The following is an 18,626-nucleotide window of genomic DNA, read 5'->3' on the forward strand; positions in this document are numbered from 1 at the left end:
TCCGTCATTTTTGGTATGTTAGCTGAGATAGGACAACAGTGAGAAATGCTCCTGTGGTTTTAGTTTTTGCAAACAAAAGCACAAAAATATGAGTGAACAATGGATGAACCACCATACCACCTGTGAATGTTTTGTAGTAAACTTTATTATCCATGTGCAATACACACACAGACACGAGACACACACACTGCTTCTTTACATGCAGAAAAAGCTAAACAAAAATTTTGTGCTATGTCTATGATGCAGAATTGCACTTTCACATTGGTCATAGAGTTACTTTCAATGTAAATGACATTTAAGTCTTTAATTGCTGAATATTCAATTTGAACGAGCTTTAACAGACTACATTCAATATTTGGCCACTAAATTATGTTATGGAGCTGCAAATGGTTCAGTGTTTTAGAGCAGGGGTGCCCAATCGTAGTCCTCGAGAGCTACTGTCCTGCAGTTTTAAGATGCATCCCTACTCCAACACAGCGTAATCAAATAGTTTGATTACCTCTTCAGCATGCCATCAAGTTTGGCAAAGGCCTGATAACAAGCCATTCATTTCATTCAGGTGTGTGTCGGAACAAGGATGCAACTAAAAGCTGCAGGGCGGTAGAGCTTGAGGACTAGGATTGGGCACACCTGGTTTAGAGGCTTTCTGTCACAGTGCGTCTCTGACTGTGTTTAGTTACACAGTGTTTAGAGTTGAAGCTTTAAAGTAAATAGTAAACAGAATGGACTTTTAAGGCAATAGATTTATAAATATTTTATTTACCCCTGTTTTTTTTTCCAATTTATTGTACTGCACTGGGCTGTACAGTGGTGCAGTGGTTAACTTTGTGTCAGTGTCACAGTGATGTGTTTAATAGTCAAATTAAAGAAATCAATGGTCACAGAGTGCACACTGCGGTAACTTTGAGCAGATACAACAAAGTCCATTTCATTCAATTCCAAACATTTAACAGATTTTTTTGAAGCAATTTCCAGGTTTGTTATTAACAAGAATTTGAACTCGAGTGAAAGTAAAGAAAAGAGACAAGCATAAAACTGATTTGATGAATTTTACTTACACTAGTACAAGGGAAATTAAATAAAGCACTATCACACAGTAAATAGTAAAAACGATTATGCGTGATTCTGTGTTTTCTTTCCTGATATGGAAGCACGGAGCTGTAAGAGCTGGTCTCTTTTAACAAAGTTCTCGCTGGCTTCATGTTTGGGCGTCTGTGAGTTTGAACATCAGTGAGTACGGGGTGGAGATTATAAAGTTTGTTACCACAACTTCCTCGTTCAACACAAACTTGTCATATTGCAGATTTTACCCAACGGTTCAGCTGGAAACAGTCCTGAGACAAGTAAGGGCGACACTTATTTTATACATGTTCATATTATTTCTATCTGAAGAGAGGAATAGTTATAAAAAACATAGAAACTGACTGAATTAGAACATCTGGAGATAGTTTATTAAAGTCACTACCTTCTTTTCTTTTGTGCTTGGAGTGAGCAGCTTTTTGTGAATGTGTGTGTTGGTAATGCACTAACTGTACCTCCTCGATCTATTTGACTAATTAATATAAATAACTTCTCCCACAGAATGTCAGCGTAACTGTCGCCTGCATAGCAACACAATGTGCAATGTGAACCATGCAGCCTAATCACACATGTTGATTTAAAACAGAGCCTGCAGCAGTAGATGTATTCATATGTATCACTGCTTTGGTTAGTGCACTGATAGCTTTGACAGAACTGAATTAGATTTATTTCAGTACATTTGTGTTGGTTCATCACAACATGTTCTTACTGAGTGCTGAAAATTCCTGGTCCAGCCAATTTCATCGCTCTGAAAATTTGCATCGAGGTGTTTTTGTTTTCATTGTTGCTGTGCGGGGATATTTTATGAGCAATTTGTGAATCGTTTTTAAACATTGGCATGTAAAGTTTTCAAGATCAGAAATGCAAAGTAAATTTTTACTTTAGAGTTATTTTAATTGAAATTTATGGTTAATCAAATAGCTGTTAACTTCTCTGTGATCTCACAAAAAAAAAGTGTAATCCAGTTGAGTTTTAATCAAGTTCAAGTTCAAATTTTATTCGCCACATGCGGGTTGCCCTGCAGTGGAATGGACCCGCCCCCCGACCTTACATACACGACACAGACATCAAGTGTTAGCAATCGACTTTAAAGTGTTATTTTTATACTTTCATACTCCCTCCCTTCACCACCAATGTTTGTTATTCTGTGCCAACATTCTCCAGCACAATTCGGGCTGCTCCATGTTATTATTATTGCGTTGCTGCTTGTTTACCTACAATCAGTAATTTCATGACTGAACAATGTTAACAATGTTTTTTTTTTATTTATTTATTTATTTTTTTTTGCTTTGCCACACAAACAAAGTGCATTGGTATAGATTCCAACACAACCCTATCACAGTATCTTTGCCCGAGTTTCGGAAAGTCCTTGAAGTGATTATGTGGATCGACACATGTGTCTGCCTTCCTTTGACCATACTGATGATCTACTGTGTGTGTTATGTGGTAAGTAAATAATAACTTTTTTCTTTGTGAATAATTTGAAGCAGAGATGAAAGCAGATTTTGCAGATTATGTGGTTCTGTTGGCTTCATCGGGCGATGGCCTCCAGTTCGGTTTGGAACAGTTCGCAGCTGAGTGTGAAGCGGTGGGAATGAGAATCAGCACCACCAAATCTGAGGCCATGGTCCTCAGCCGGAAAAAGGTGGAGTGCCCACTCCGGGTCAGGGACGAGTTCTTGCCCCAAATGGAAGAGTTTAAGTATCTCGGGGTCTTGTTCATGAGTGACGGGAGAAGGGAGATCGACAGACGGATTGGTGCTGCAGCTGCAGTGATGCAGACGCTGCTCCGGTCTGTTGTGAAGAGAGAGCAGACAGTTAATCTACGTCCCTACCCACAGCTCGTGAGGTGTGGGTAGGGACGTAGATCGACCGGTAAATTGAGAGGGTAGTGACCGAAATAACAAGATCGCGGATACAAACAGCAGAAAAGGGCGTCCTCTCTCTTAGAGATAGGGTGAAGATTTCGGCCATCCGGGAGGAGGCTCAGAGCCGCTGCTCCTCCACATCGAAAGGAGCCGATTGAGGTGGTTCGAGCTTCTGACAAGGATGCCTCCTGGGCACCTCCTGGGTGAGGTGTTGCCCCCGCGACCCATCCCCAGATAAGCAGAAAAAGATGGATCAGAATCAAAAAGGGTTTTATTGCCAAATGTTGAGCAGGTTTACAAAATTAGGAAATTGCTGCGGCAAACATACTGTCAGACAACGCTTAAATAAACATAAAAAATGGGATAAATTGTAGATTTAGTGAAATAAATACATAAATAACAAGGAAGGGCTGCAATGACCTTTATTAAGGATCATTAAAATTAAATAGTTCCTCACACCTGAGTTCAAGCTTAGTGCGATTTAGCTCACGGGTCGAGAAAATGCCCACATCCCACAAATAAGCTAAATGAGCAGCAGAGTTTGATTCTGACCCAAGGCCCTCTGCTGGGTGTCTTCTATTTCTTCTCCCCAGCCTGTCTCCTCATAATAATAATAATAATAATAATAATAATAATAATAATAATAATACATTAACAATGATCAAAATGATGATATAAACATATATTTTATTTCTATTTTCTTGTGTGATTCTCTGTTGTTTCAATCCAAATAGTTGAAAAGTTAAAAGCTTATAAATATTATACATACTATCAGAGACTGGACCTTTTATTAATTATTTGTTTTTGTATTTTTTTTTTTTTTTTTGTAGCACTCTATCTTTTGCATACTAATCATTTAGTTTACAAATAATTTGACTTTAAATTAATTTAAGAAACAAAAGCTTTGATCAGCCGATTTGGAGCCAAACAAACTTTCTTCTTTTTAGTGAACGAGCCATAAGAACCTCCATCAGCTGCACCTCGGCAGTACAGATACCATCCTAGTGACAAACTGTTCCTCTAAATGTGCAGTAATTTATTTTTTCACAGTGTTACAGAGAAACCCTGTGGGCAGAAAACATGGAAGCATGTAGTGTTGTGAAGTAACCCGACTGAGTATTTTGTCCTCTGTTGCTTTACATGCACCAGCAGTTTCAACCATAAGAACGTTTAAAAAAGAGAAGTTTTGACATCAGATAAAAGTCTGAAAAGCAAGGAAGTCAAGAGACACTTTGATTTTAAAAAGTTTTCAACAACCTAAAAGAAAAGTTGATTGTTTTGTAAATTAGTCTCCTTCTGGTGCCTGAGAGCATAATAACATAATAAACAATGTCATGTTTATTCCTGCATTTATTTATTGTTATTTTAAATATTAATTTATATTTCCTGCAGGTGCAAAGGAGTCCAGTCCCTGTCATCTATTACACAAACCTCCTCACTTCTAATGTAATCCAGATCTGCATAATGATTGTTTGGTTATTAAGAATAGGAAGTAGCATACCTGCTGTTATTCACCTCTCGTGTGTGATGGCCAGTCTGTACTTCAGGATGTGCATTGCTCTGGAAAGGTACCTGTTCGTCTTTTAGTGTGTGTACCTGCATGTCTCTGAACATTATATTTTACTGTGAAGCATCCTTACAGTCAGAATCATATTATTCTACACTGTGATGATACAAATTAGTGTCTCTCCTCTGTTGCAGGTGTTTTCACATCGCATATCCACTGTTGGACTGCCTCAAAGAAACAAGGAGTTCTGTGCTGGTCTGTGTCCTTGTCTGGGCTTTTTGTATAGTCAGTGTCCCTCTTGCCATAGTCTTAGATGAATTAGAACGTTTAATTATTTATGCTGCCCTCCCAGGCCCCCTGTTCATCTTCTGCTTAGCTCGGACCTTCAGAGCCCTGCCTGCTGCCACCTCAGTGCCCACTGAGGAGAAACGTCGAAGTCTAGGAATTTTAACTCTGTTGTTCTTTTACTACTTTCTATTAATCGTTCCCACAATCATCTCTCGTTACGTCTTTATCATCTTTTTTTTGCTCAGTCCTTTTGTGGACCTGATTCTGTTTCTTTTCATGCTAAAAGGATGCATTGACAAGCTGCTGGCATGTCTGTGCTCAGCTGATGGAAGAGTGTGACTGACAGCACAGACAGGTGGGCTGATGTGGACTTGATTCTTTTTCTTTTATGCAGAACGGATGCATTGACAGGCTGCTGGAGTGTCTGTCTAAATAGTTTTAAAACTAATTTTATAAACTGCTTTGGACACTTTTTATATCCCAGGATTAAAGATGTTCAAATCTTCTTTTTTTTTTAAAAATTAGTTTCCCACATTAGGTTTTAATGTTTTTACCTTTTTCTTGCTTGTAATTTTGTTTGCCACATCATCTTTCTTTGTTTCTACAACATGTCCAAATAATGTTTTCAGTTCTCTGTAACGTTTTAAGAATTGAATTGGATTTTTTAATTTACATTTTTTATGGAATCATTTATTCCATAAAAAATGGTAAAATATAGCTCTATTTTACTATTTTACTATCAATATATTATATTTTTTTGGTCCTTCACATTACCAATTCAATTTCCTCTGGTATACCGAGTATTAGAAATAATATTGTACTATTTGTTATGTAGATTATATATGTATATGCAGCCAAGACAATCCTGCGATTGTAGCTGATGACAGTGAGTTCAGTGATGAAGCTGCTTCCCCACAAGTTCATATATTGTAGCAAGAGCCAGCGACTTAATGTCATCATCTCTCCTTTGTTGTTAATAACTGGACTGAACAAACAGCAAGATTACTTGTGATGTGTGACGTGGATAAGAGTTTTGTACAATTGTTAAAATTCATAAAGAAGTCTTTGTATGTTCAGTGTTTTTAAAGATGTAATGAAAAAGATTTACATTCCTGTAAATAATATTTATTTAGTTCAGTTAACTGCAACTGGTGATATGAGACACTGTATTTTTTTTTATTATTGATGAAATAAAACAAATCTAGGTTGAAAAAATAGCTTTGTCTAATTTTTTGCAGTTACAAATTGTTCATCCATTATGGGTCCAACATTTAATAAAGGACAACAGGTGGCAGTTCTCTGGTTTCATAAAGATGTAAAATTAAAGTCTATGAGAAAATTGCTTGTTGTTGCTGTCATCTATGACCACAGTAAACTCCTCACAGATACATTTATGTTGTCAGTTGATAGTTTGAATCCCAAACAGGCCTACCATATAAAAGTATCTCAATATGTCAGTCATCAATGCAGGACCGTGTTCATGTTGAAATATTTCTATTTCTGCCTGGCAACACCACAAACTGCTGATCACTGGGTTTATAAACAACCTAAAGCAATCACTAAGGGTTAATACACATGGGAACACAGATCATATGAAAAAGTGGATTGAAAATTAATCTTTTAGGTGTTTTAACAATGAGAGATATCAATAAATAACTGATAACTATTTAGATTTTTAACAAAGCAAAAAATGAAAAAGTATCATAAATAAAATGTTTACTTTTCCTTACTTTGCATTATTAGTTTCATGTAGCCACTATGTTAGGTTTATAAAACAGCACAGATCAACTGATTGGTGCATACTAAACTTGAATGTGGGCTACATCTTGGAGAAAAAAAAAAGTTGTTTCTATGCTGAAAATAAACCATCTGCATGTTGAGTGTGACCACATGTCTGTGGGGGTGGGGTGTTAATTAGGCCACCACAACTTCCATGTTCAAGACAAACTCATCATATTACACATTTTACCCACAGTTTCATCTGAAAGCAGTCCTCAGGTAAGTAGAGACAATGTTTACAATTATTTTTATTATCATTATACTTGAAGTTAGAGAGATAGATAGAATTTTATTTCGAACATGCAAATATAATTGAAATAACAGGAGAAAAAAACAAACAAACAAAAATTAATAATCATCAAGTTCTCTTGTATATATCCATGTCTACAGAATGTGTGTGCTCGAAAAGGAGTAGGATGAAGTTTACACTTTTCCTGTTCCTGCCCCCTTATTCACTTCACTTATTCACTTAAATACTACAGGTCGTCTTCATGTTACATAATGTTCAACAAAGTCTAAGAGTCTGGTTAAAATACAAAGTGAATTGATCTACAACTACCATCCGGGTTGCAGGGGTGCTGGGGCATAACCCTGAAGTGATAGGGTAAGAGGCAGGGTACACCCTGGACAGCTCACCAGTCAATCACATGGAAACAAACACTGCATGACTTTTAACTGTGGAAGGAAACCAGAATACCCAGAGAGAAACAACTGTAAACTAGCCAGACAGTGAATTTGAACCCTGGACTTTCTTGCTGTGAGACAACAGCACTAATCACCATGCCACCAATCCAGGGTTAACAAAAGTAGGAAAGCTATGATTTCAAGGCTTGATGCAGAATTTTCTGTACATTTTTGTCCTCGACAGGTTAAACCACAATAAATAGCAAAAGCATACACGTGGTGTGTGTGTGTAGTTGTCTGCCTCTTATAACTCCAGTGATTTTCCTGCAGTTTGTTAATTTCATGAGTCCAGCAACTAACCACAAAATTTCTTTAGCCAAGCCAGGACCAACATCAAGAAAAAAATAACTAAAACCATTTGCAATTTGTTTTATGTCATTAGTCCTTGTATTTTGTACTTGAAAGTTATTTAGATATTCCAATCCTTTAGTTCCTTTATTTACAATATTATTTAGTACTGTCCAGTCTTGGTTGTTGAGCAAATTCCTTCTTGAGTTTTAAGTCTAATTAATTTCTTATTAGGTTCACATCTGTTAATCCTGGCGTAGCCCTGTACTGTTGCAAAAACCAGTAGATGGTCATTTAATTAATTTATTATTAATCCACTTAGAACATTCCTGTCAACAACATTAGTGAAAATATTATCGCCAAGTGTAGCACTATGTGAGGTTATTCTTGTTGGACAGCGGATTAAGGTATAAAGACTAATGCTGTACATTGTGTGGATGAAATCAGTGATGGCACTGTTCACAGTTGGATTCAACAAATCTATATTGAAATCACCACATAAAATGTCATTTTCATGTTGTTAATGGGATTGTATATCTTCAGCACTTCCTCTGTGAACGTTTTTATCCACGGGTCCTGTAGATACAGCTGATTTGCAGATTCTTTGACTTTTCAGCTTCTATTTCAATAGTTATGCACTCCATTATGTTATCCAGTGCTAGAGACAGTTCACTGATGATTCTACATTTGTAATTATTATCAGTGTACAAGGCAACACCCCCTCCCCTTTTTTTATTTCTATTGATGCAATACATGTCATAGCCATCAATTTTTGAATGATTTGAACTGAGGCTTCTACTATTATACAATACATGTATTTTAGAAAAAAAAACACGAGTTTGATGAGTTTCTTTTACATATTTTTTTCTTTCAGTTTAAAAGAGAGTAGAAAATTCTTCTGCATCAACTCCATCACACAGAAAGTCATGTGGGAGATGTTGGTAGTCCTGAAATGGGTGAATATCTGCTTCTTCCTTCCCGTGACCATACTGTTCTTCTGCTGTGTGTGTTGTGCGGTACGTAAATATGTATCATCTTTTTATGTGAGTGTGTGAACAATTAAAAAACTCAGCAAAAAGCAAAAATAAAATAAAATATATAAAAAAGAAAAGAAATAAAAACCCAGCAATAGAGTGCTGAGCTGCCTGGAATATACCCGACCTTTGACAGCTGACATAAACCTGAATGTCAATTGATAGTCGACAGTGTAGGAATAGTAGAATAAAATAATAAATTCTTAACATATTGTATTTTATCGGTGCAGCAAAAGTAAAGTGTAATAATGTGAAGTTCACTGAACCAGATACAGTCATGTCATACAATTAGCGCATCCCAGATGAGTGAATATATGAGCCTCATTAAAACCAATCATGTGTCGACAGCTTCACTACTATTCAGAAATGATTCTCTAAATTTCTGTCATTAATGGGATTAATAGTTGTGCTTTGATCATATATAAGAGTATTGTTCAACAAAATCTCCCGTAGACGTTCAACATGTTTGCAGTTTGACTAAATAAGAAAAACCCATAAAGTGTGTAAAATTTGGCCTCACATTTATTTTTGGACCATTCAGTGACCTCTGCACCTGACTATGTTGTTATTCTACAGCAAAACAGTCAACACTTAACATAGATATATCTTAAGATAAGTGTGATAATTCTCTGTAATATTCTTAGTAACAGTAATATATAATTTTATATACAGTGTTTTGGGGTCATAACGGGTTTTTTTGTTTGTCTGTTCTGCAACTGACTTTTCTAAATATTACAGAATTAATTTTATTTGCTGAGTTAGAAGTTAAATAACAAATATTTAGTACATGTCCTTTATGTTGGTTGTATTGTGATGAAGCAAGAAGGTGCTGTGTTGAAATATTCAATTTGTTTCTGTTGGGAATCCATTTCACTATAACAGCCTGAAATTTGTGTTTATTTTGAGGTGTGTGAATAATTAATTCAAAAAATATATATTATAAGATAAATCATTACTTGAATGTTTTCTGACGTACTAGTAAAACATTTCACTTGCTGTATATATTACCTCTTTAAAATAAATATATTCATTCATACACATTAATTTACACTTGGGTACAATCATTTTAAACATTGTATTAATGTGGTTTCAATTAATATTTCCTGCAGGGGCGAAGATATCAGGTTCCTGTCATCTATTACACAAACCTCATCATCTCCATTCTGATCCAGCACAGCATGATGTTCTGTATGATGGTCCTTCGGTGGTACATACTGCACGACACCATTGGGTGTTCCTTATACAATTTTTCTGTGACGGCCAGTCTTTACTTCAGGTTGTGCATTGCTTTGGAAAGGTACCAGTGTGTGTGTGTGTGTGTGTGTGTGTGTGTGTGTGTGTGTACTTACATGTCTCTGAATATTATACTGAAGCATTGTTATGTTCTGTACTCTGATAATCTTTCTGTTTGTGTTGCAGGTATTGTTTCATCGCCTGCCCACTGTTGGACTGCCTCAGACAAACTAGGAGTTCTGTGCTGGTCTGTGTTCTGGTCTGGGTCCTTTGTATTGTTAGTGTTGCTCTTGCTGTATTTTTATATGAATTTGTACGTTTAATTATTTATGCCGCCCTCCCTGCCCCCCTGTTCATCTTCTGTCTCGCTGGGACACTTAAAGCTCTGCCTGCTGCCACCTCAGTGCCCACTGAAGAAAAACGAAGAACTGTAGGAACCTTGGTTCTGTTGCTGCTTAATTACTTTCTCATAAACCTTCCTGCAGTCATTCTATTAACTTTGAATTTATATTCACCTGAAACACTTCACCCTGAGACAGCTACTGATTTTATCATTGTAATCTTATTTCTGTTTAGTTCATTGTTGGACTTCATTCTGTTTGCCTTCATGTGTAAAGGACCCATTGACAGGCTGCTGGCACGTCTGTTCTGCTGCAGTATGGAGAGCAACAACACAGGAGATGTGACTGATGTTAGCACAGACAGGTCAGATCATGTAGTCAGAGATGAGGGGAAAGGGGAAATGGGAAAAATGGCGAGGAATTAGAAAGAGATATGCACCATCCTTTCCAAATATTTTTCAGTTGATGCCTAAGGCTTTCAGTGATTTGAAATCCTGTTCTTTGCACCTACTGGGAGCCACAGAAAGCTTTATTTTGTTGAGTAGCTAAATGATGTTAATGCAAATGTGCAAATTATTGTTATATCTATAATATATCTGTTGCTGCTTAATTACTTTCTTCTAAACCTTCCTGCTATCAGTCTATTAGCGTTTGAAATTAGAGCTACACTTCCCTATCACAACTATTGATTTCATTATCATGATGTTATTTCCTTTTAGTTCACTGTTGGACTTCATCTGTTTGAAGTCCACTGTTTGTTTTCATCCGTCAAGGGCTCATCATTCCAAATATTTTTAGCTGTCCCCTCAGACTGTCAACAGCCTAAAATTCTGATCTTTGCACCTACTGGGAGTAACATTGTTTTGTTGAGTAGTTGAATGTTGTAAATGAAAATGTACAAATTATTTCATAATTTCTTCTAAATGGCAGGAAGGTGGTGCAGTGATTAGCACAGTCACCTCACAGCAGGAAGTATGGGGACTTTTATTAAATTTTTTTTCCTGTCCTGTCCGACAGTGTAGCAGTCAGAATTGTTGTCTGAAGGACAAAAAGAACCAAACAGATTTACATTCACAAGTGGAGCATTACAGCCTTTGCTATAGTGGTCCACTTGATAGTCAAATTTTATTTGAACTTTATTAGGATTTTTTATTTCAGGTTATTACAACCACAGCGCACGAGGGCGCGGGAGAGAAAAGAAAAAAGAAAGAAAGAAAGTAATGATTGGGAGAAAGTTAACAGCAGGGGAGGGAGAGAGAAAAAACTGATAACTAAAAAAAGACCAGAGCATGATCTCCATGAGTCTGTAACGGTACTTTGACTTCCTCCTGCAGACCAAAACATTCAGTTAGATGTATTTGTGATGCTAAACTGCCTGTAGGTGTGAAGACTGTCCAGGATGTCATATGACAGCTGGGATCAACTCCAGTCACCACCAACAAAAGATTGATGGAGTTTCATCTGAAGACGTCTTAAACTCAAATATTAATCATCTAAAGAGCTTTTGAAACCTTTTTATTTTGTATCATTGCAGTCATTTTAAAAACTCATATTAAGTTTTTATTTTACCGTTAAAAAAATTTAAAAGGACACTTTAAATGTCGAGCATTTGTTTTTTACATTTTCAGTCACAGTAGCATTTGAATGTCCTTTGATCTATTCAGTTACGACTGTGTATAATGTATTATTAATAATATTGTTGTTAAACATGGACGTGTTTGTGTTTAGTTTATGGTTTGTGTTTTTTGTTGGTTTTGTAATTTTGTTATATTTTCTTTGATGTTTTAATTGTGAAATAAAAGTTTCTTGAAAAGAAAATGATTAGCTTTTTTAATTTTTCCAGTTACAGGAAGTAATGATTACATGAAGTTATTAGCAAAATATGATGAATCCTGAATCTACGGTATGTGTGTGAGAGAAAAACATTGGGGAGAAATTGTACTTTTACTGCCTTTTCACTGAAGAGGACAAAACTTTTTTCTAAAAATTAATTGATATATAAATATGAGCATAATTTCTTTCCTTTCATGATTCAAAATTATTTGAAATTACATTAGTTATGTGATTCTGATCTGGTCAACTCCAAACTTCACTGTAGTAGTTCACTTCACTGTTACAGGGTTTGAAACTGAGGCTGTCAACCACCTAAAGCAAACACTGAGGCTAAATTTACTTGTGTTACGAAACATACATGGGAAAAAACGTTCCAAGTCATCAGAACTGGGTGGTTTGAGGTTTTCTGTTCTTTCTCATTTTTCCTTTCATTTTCTCAGGTGAAGCTGCCCGGCTGTCTTTGGCTGAGGTTGGAGTCTCTGAGTGTATGTCAATCTCTGCTTACTGGTGGGTACTTCTTTCATAGGGCTCCAGGTGTAAGAAGGACAGGTAGTGCCACAGTTCCCTGCCATCATTCCCACAGTGACTTTAGGGCCGCATCAGTCTGTAAACTACCAGTTGGTCATCCATTCACAGTCTTTTTTTAATCTCATGTTTTATGCCTGTGCTCCTTCTAAGCTCCTGCTTGGACCCTGACGGCTCAACAATTAGCTGACCTGCAGTCTGATAACCTCTGTTTTGTTCCTTCTCCTCACCTCCCCCTGGACTTTCACATGCCTGCACATGGATAATGCAACACATTGAAATCCAGGATGACATTTTTCTGTATTAATTTTTTTTCAGTGCTATAAATAAAGTACATATATTGAAAAGAACATGATTAGCTCTTTTAACTTTTTGCAGTTACAGGAAGTTGACTCAATAAGAAATCTGCATTTAATCTAAAAAACCAACAGGGTTGTTTCCCTGGTTTCATAAACATGTCAGATTATATCAAAGTCTATGACAAGACGACTTATCTGTTGCTATGATCGGTGACCACAGTAAAATCTTCATGGATGCATGTATGGTGTCAGTAAATGGTTTAAAGTCTTAAGCAAGCCTGTGAACCCACAATCATATACATGCGTCTCAACAGCATCACTGCTTTTCAGGACCCTGGTCATGTATTACTATTTATGTAGTTCCAAACATTTTAAAATAATCTTTGAATTGTGAAGGGAAGAAAAATACTTGTTATATGTGAACACCAGGTACTTTCTGTTACCGGCCTAACACAGGTGTTCATAGGTATGTTATATCACGGTCTCTGAAATGCAGTGACTTGTTCTGTGCCCTCCTGATATTTAAGGGTTTAATTGATTACAATTATGCTTGGCATGATGAGCCTGGGACATTTGCTCCTCATAATATTAGAAATTTACAGTCAGTATGCTCAAACTCAGGCTTTAGAAACAAGATTTAGCAACAATAAATTATGTCCATCTTTTATTTACAGTCTATACGCATAACAAAGAAGAAGGCAGGCCTCATCACCGTAAAGGAGAAACATTTTTAGAAAAATTAACAAGAACATAATTTCTTTGCTTTAAAGATTCCACATTATTTGTTGTAATATTAGTGAAATGAATCTGGTCAATGTCCAGAAAGCTTCTTCCTAAATGTAGAATAGATTAGAATAGAATAGAATTCAACTTTATTGTCATTGCACATGTCACAAGTACAAGGCAACGAAATGCAGTTTGCATCCATCCAGAAGTGCTTTAGCCATGATATAGATATATTACAAAATATATATTAGCAATAATATAGGTATATAGATATATTACAGGAATGGGTCTGTTGTACGTATGAGGGGACAAAAATGGGTCTATTATGGGTATGTTACAACGTACACGATATGAAGGTATGTTATGAATATGCTATAACTATAAATATGTACAGGCTGTAGTGGGTATACAAGCTAGGGCTGGGCGATATGGCCTAAAATCCATATCGCGGTATAATTTGAAGCACGTGCGGTAACGATATATATCACGATATATTCTTTTCTTCTGTATAATGTATTTTCCACACTATAAGGACTTAAAATCCTTTAATTTTCTCAAAAATCAAGAGTGTGCCTTATGTATGAATTCTGGTTGTGCTTACTGACCTCGAACCGATTTTGACGTGCAGAAATCTGTTAAAAATGTTTTAGTACAACTTTGGTAAGCAGCACTGCTTGATGGATTGTCAGAGCATTACGGCTGCCGTAGTGAGGAGCTTCGTGGAGTAATCTGGGTCCAAAACTCCGTCCTCCTCAGGTCCCAAAGTCAAACGAATACTGAGAGTTAAAAACGGTCTAAATTCTTTCATCTTTAATAAAATCATCAGCGTTGCTGCTTTATTGGGTGTAACAAATAAGTTTAACATCCATGAAAACAGAATTTATTAAATTTAACAGAGTTACAAGTTAACAGGAAGTTAGCTCGCTAGTTTCCACCTAAACATGACATACCATGTTCCACCAACTTTTTTTTCCACTCGATAAAAGTTAACGTGAGGGATTCTGGTGGTTGGGGACGCATGCAATCGCATAGCAGGATGCTATACACGGGCCAAACTTCAATCAGGAGAACAACCGAGATTATTCATGCACAATACGAGGTTGGTTATTAATATACTGCAACAACATGGGGATAGAACAGCTGCGAGAGAATTCAACATTAATGAATCAATGTTACGGAAGTGGAGGAAGCGCAGTTTTTGGCTTTCTCCATATTTCAAAAGTGCTTCATCTCTTTGCTGTGACTGTCGCCCGCCATAATTTGCAGATGATAATGGTTGTAGCGCAGCTTGGCCAGCTTGATCGTTGGCCAAATTTATATCGTTTCTATCATTTCCACCCCTAATACAAGCTATGTATAGACTATGAAGAGGATATGAATATGAAACTATACAGAAATATGAAATATAAAGCTATACAGAAATTTGCAAGTTAGAAACAGTTGTAAACAGTTGTAGAATTATAATTATCGTATTGTACAGAATGATTGTTTATACAGAATTATACAGTAGTGCAGTTAAGATAACTGCAATATGTGGCTACTTTCTACAGAGGCTATATAAAGTGCTAGTGGTTGTGGGTGTGTGTATGTCCAGTCCATGTGTTAACGTGGGTCAGATGTCAGGAGGCAGAGTTCAGGAGTCTGACAGCTGTAGGGAAGAAGCTGTTCTGGTACCTGGTGGTCCACCCGAGGCGCTACAGGGTGAAGAGTCCATGTGATGGGTGACTGGGGTCTTTGATGATTTTCCCAGCCCTTTTCAGGCACCACTTCCTGTAGATGTCATTTATGGCAGGAAGTGGTGCTCTGGCGATGCGCTGGGCAGTTTTCACGACCCTCTGCAACGCCTTCCGGTCCGAGGCAGAGCAGTTCCCGTACCAGACTGTTATACAGTTGGTCAGGATGCTCTCGATGGTGCAGCAATAGAAGTTCACCAGGATGTCTGAGGACAGGTGGTTCTTCCTCAGAGTCCTCAGGAAGAAGACGCGCTGGTGAGCCTTCTTGACCAGCTTGGAGCAGTTGGTCGTCCAGATGAGATCCTCGGAGATGTGAACTCCCAGGAACTTGAAGCTGCTCACACGCTCCACAGCCGTCCCCTTAATGTGGATGGGTGGATGTGGGTCAGCATTCCTCCTGTAGTCCATGATGAGCTCCTTGGTCTTCTCGGTGTTAAGCAGCAGGTTGTTTGTGTCACACTACTCAGCCAAACAATACACCTTCTCCCTGTAGGCAGCCTCATCATTGTCATTGATGAGGCCAATCCCTGTGGTGTCATCTGCAAACTTAGGCTACGTCCACACTAATGCGTTTTCGTTTGACCTCCCGTCCACACTGAGACGGCGCTTTCCTCAAGGAAAAACACAGCGTTTTGAAAACGCTCTCAAAAACGCATACATTTCTAAACGCAGCTGTCCCGTCGCAGTGTGGACACTCGGAAATGGCAGACTTTCTAAAACAATGACGTTTTTAGTCATGTGATGCAGTCATGTGACCAAATAAACAAAGATAGCGGAGTGCATTATACAGCGGTTGTTTTGATTGCTCTCAATTTTGACAGCCCTAAGAAAGATGAATATCAGTTTGTACATGCTCCAGATAGCTTTTCTTCAAATTCTTTAATTCTCACTCGCTTTTGCGCAGGACTGGAACATAAGCGTTTTCATCCGTTTCAGTGTGGACGCACGACTCTGTGAAAACGACTGAAAACGCTAGTGTGGACGCGGAGCGTTTTCAGATGAAAACGCCATTTTCAAATCTATCCGGGCTAGTGTGGACGTAGCCTTAATGATGGTGTTGGAACCATCGTTAGGTCTGCAGTCATGGGTGAAGAGGAGAGGAAACTGATGATTTTGTTAGTTCACTTCTCTGTAACAGGATTTGAAACTTTAAGATAAACACTGATCACTGATGTTATCAACAACCTAAAGCAACCGCTATGGAAACATAGTTTGCAATAACCAGTGCATTGGAAAACTGCATACTTAGGTTTAAAAAAATTGTAATTTTAAAAACAATCAGAAAATCATAAGCATCATTGACAAAAAATGTTAATATCAAGGAGTTTTACTTCTCCCTAGTTTCATGAGGCCACTTTGTTGTGTTCAGAAAACAGCACACATGGGCAAATGGAAATGACTGCATGTTAAACTGTGGAAGACGTCCTGAAAATACAAAACAATGTTTGCATGTTGTGTGCTCTGCATTGTGAGTGTGAATGCCTGGGGTGTAGGTAGGAGCTGGGGTGTAAAGTAAACTATCACAACTTCCCTGTTCAAGATGTTTATAATTATTCACATTATTTCTACTTGAAGAGGGGCATAATGAAGAAACTACCTAATATTTAGAACAAGCCTGTGCTATGATATTGCAAGCATTTCATAAATTATTGTTATTATTGTTATTAAACCTTGATAATCAGTTAAAGATATAATAAAAAATACAAGATTTTAGTTTTACATAAAAGGTTGTTTTAAGATAATGAGAAAGTAGAAGATTCTTTCACAACAACCACACAGCTAGAGATGCAGGAAGTGCTGATATGGATCGACATCTGTGTCTTCCTTCTAGTGACCATGCTGGTCTTTTTTCTTCTTCTTGTTTTTTTTTACTGCATGTGTTGTTCAGTATGTAAATATTTCTGTATTGCTGACATTATTAATACATAATATTATTATACTCTTTATTTCTGTTAATATGTAAATATATTGTTTTGCTTTCTTTTAAAAAAAAAACTAAAGTCATATTTAAAAGGAAAAAAAAATGTAATATCTCAAAAATTGTTGACTGAAAATACGAAACAATAAGTCACGAAATTAATAAAAATACTCACTGTGTACGTCAACTTTGGCCCAGTGACAGCTGGGATGCGATCCAGCACCCACGTGATCCTGAGGCAGAGAAAGTAAACAGAAAGGAGAAATGGAAAAAATAAAACATGAAATGTTGAGTCGTCTTGAAGATCGAGTGGTTACTTCAGTGCTCACAAGTAAAGTCAGAAGTCTGTAAATAAAACAAAACTTTCCAGTAAGACTGCAGATTTATTTTGCTACAAATGTAACAATAATAACAGGTTTTTTTTATTTCTTTATTTTAAGATTAATGTGATCTCTATCATAACAGTAATATGCCTCTCTAAGGCATGATAGAGTCAGTGAGTTTAGGAGTGTGTGTTAAAATATGTCACTCATATGCAGATTCAGTGGGGTTCAGTATCTCGGGTACTCTGACGTGTAGACGGGAGGCGCTGGGGAGAAATCACGTGCGTTCTAACTATGACCTGCCAGTGCAGCCTAAATCAGGAGTTTCATCACTGGAGTGTAACAGCAGTCAGTTCAGTTTACACAGTATCGTGCCACTCAGGATAAAAGGCTGCTGCCTGTCTGTCACCAGCAGCTGAAAATTTCTAAATAAATAAATATGAAAACAATGCAATTTTTTATTTATTCTTATTGAAAGTAGTAAATAAATAGTTAAAACTGATAGCATGGTGCCCAGCTAATACAGGCATTTGGAATCACCAGTTACAATCCCATCCATATTTCCACGCTGTGGGAGGAAGTCAGAATACCTCACAGGTGAGAATCCTCACAGGCTCAAGGATAGGGATGGGTACCGGTATCCGGTGCCATGGTAGTAACCAGACCGAAAAGCAGCGCACATTTCGGTGCTTTATTTCGGTGCTTTTTTTCCCTGAGATGTCAGACACTTTGAATTCTAGCCAATCATTTTACGTTTCCGAGGATAGTAGGCGGGTCCAGGTACGTACGTTCTTTTAGAGCAGAGCTACAGATTAAAAGTGTGTGTCCGCTGTGAGAAAAGGTTCATTTAAAAGAAGAAAGGAAAAAAGTCTAGCTTTGAAGGTAAAGAGATGACTGTACTGTAGGGTGAAAATTGTGGCCACACTGGGAGGTTACAGGGAAAGTTTTCAGGTAAACTCTGTGCTTCTCTCACTGTGACCTAATTAGTCCTTACTTTATTTTATTTAAGTTATTTTTACACAATTGCATGTATTTATATTATATATTTAGATTTAAGAACAATGGTAACCTAATGCTTTTTCCACCACTTCCTATCCCACACAACAAAGTGGTTTACACATTGAAAAACCCCCTCACAGAAAGTCATCGACAGGAGCGATGTGTCCTT

At 37.2% G+C, this 18,626-nt stretch overlaps 2 protein-coding genes across 2 annotated transcripts; both read left to right on the forward strand.

Moving 5' to 3' along the window:
- Nucleotides 1–1,309: 1,309 nt before the first annotated feature.
- On the forward strand, nt 1,310–6,005 carry LOC146695087 (uncharacterized). The gene is made up of 4 exons (XM_085476699.1): nt 1,310–1,343; nt 2,387–2,526; nt 4,340–4,515; nt 4,649–6,005. Coding segments are annotated over exons 1-4 (750 nt in total). The 5' UTR covers nt 1,310–1,342; the 3' UTR covers nt 5,082–6,005.
- Nucleotides 6,006–8,380: 2,375 nt separating this feature from the next.
- LOC146695088 (uncharacterized) lies at nt 8,381–10,590 on the forward strand. The gene is made up of 3 exons (XM_085476700.1): nt 8,381–8,509; nt 9,637–9,824; nt 9,947–10,590. The coding sequence occupies exons 1-3, from the start codon at nt 8,420–8,422 to the stop codon at nt 10,524–10,526; spliced, it is 858 nt and encodes a 285-aa protein (XP_085332826.1). The 5' UTR covers nt 8,381–8,419; the 3' UTR covers nt 10,527–10,590.
- The last annotated feature ends 8,036 nt before the right edge of the window (nt 10,591–18,626 follow it).

The sequence above is a fragment of the Copadichromis virginalis genome, linkage group LG13 (assembly GCF_057382275.1).
Source record: "Copadichromis virginalis isolate Kocher_CV1m ecotype Utaka linkage group LG13, C_Virginalis_male_GT1.1, whole genome shotgun sequence".
Lineage (NCBI taxonomy): Eukaryota > Metazoa > Chordata > Actinopteri > Cichliformes > Cichlidae > Copadichromis > Copadichromis virginalis.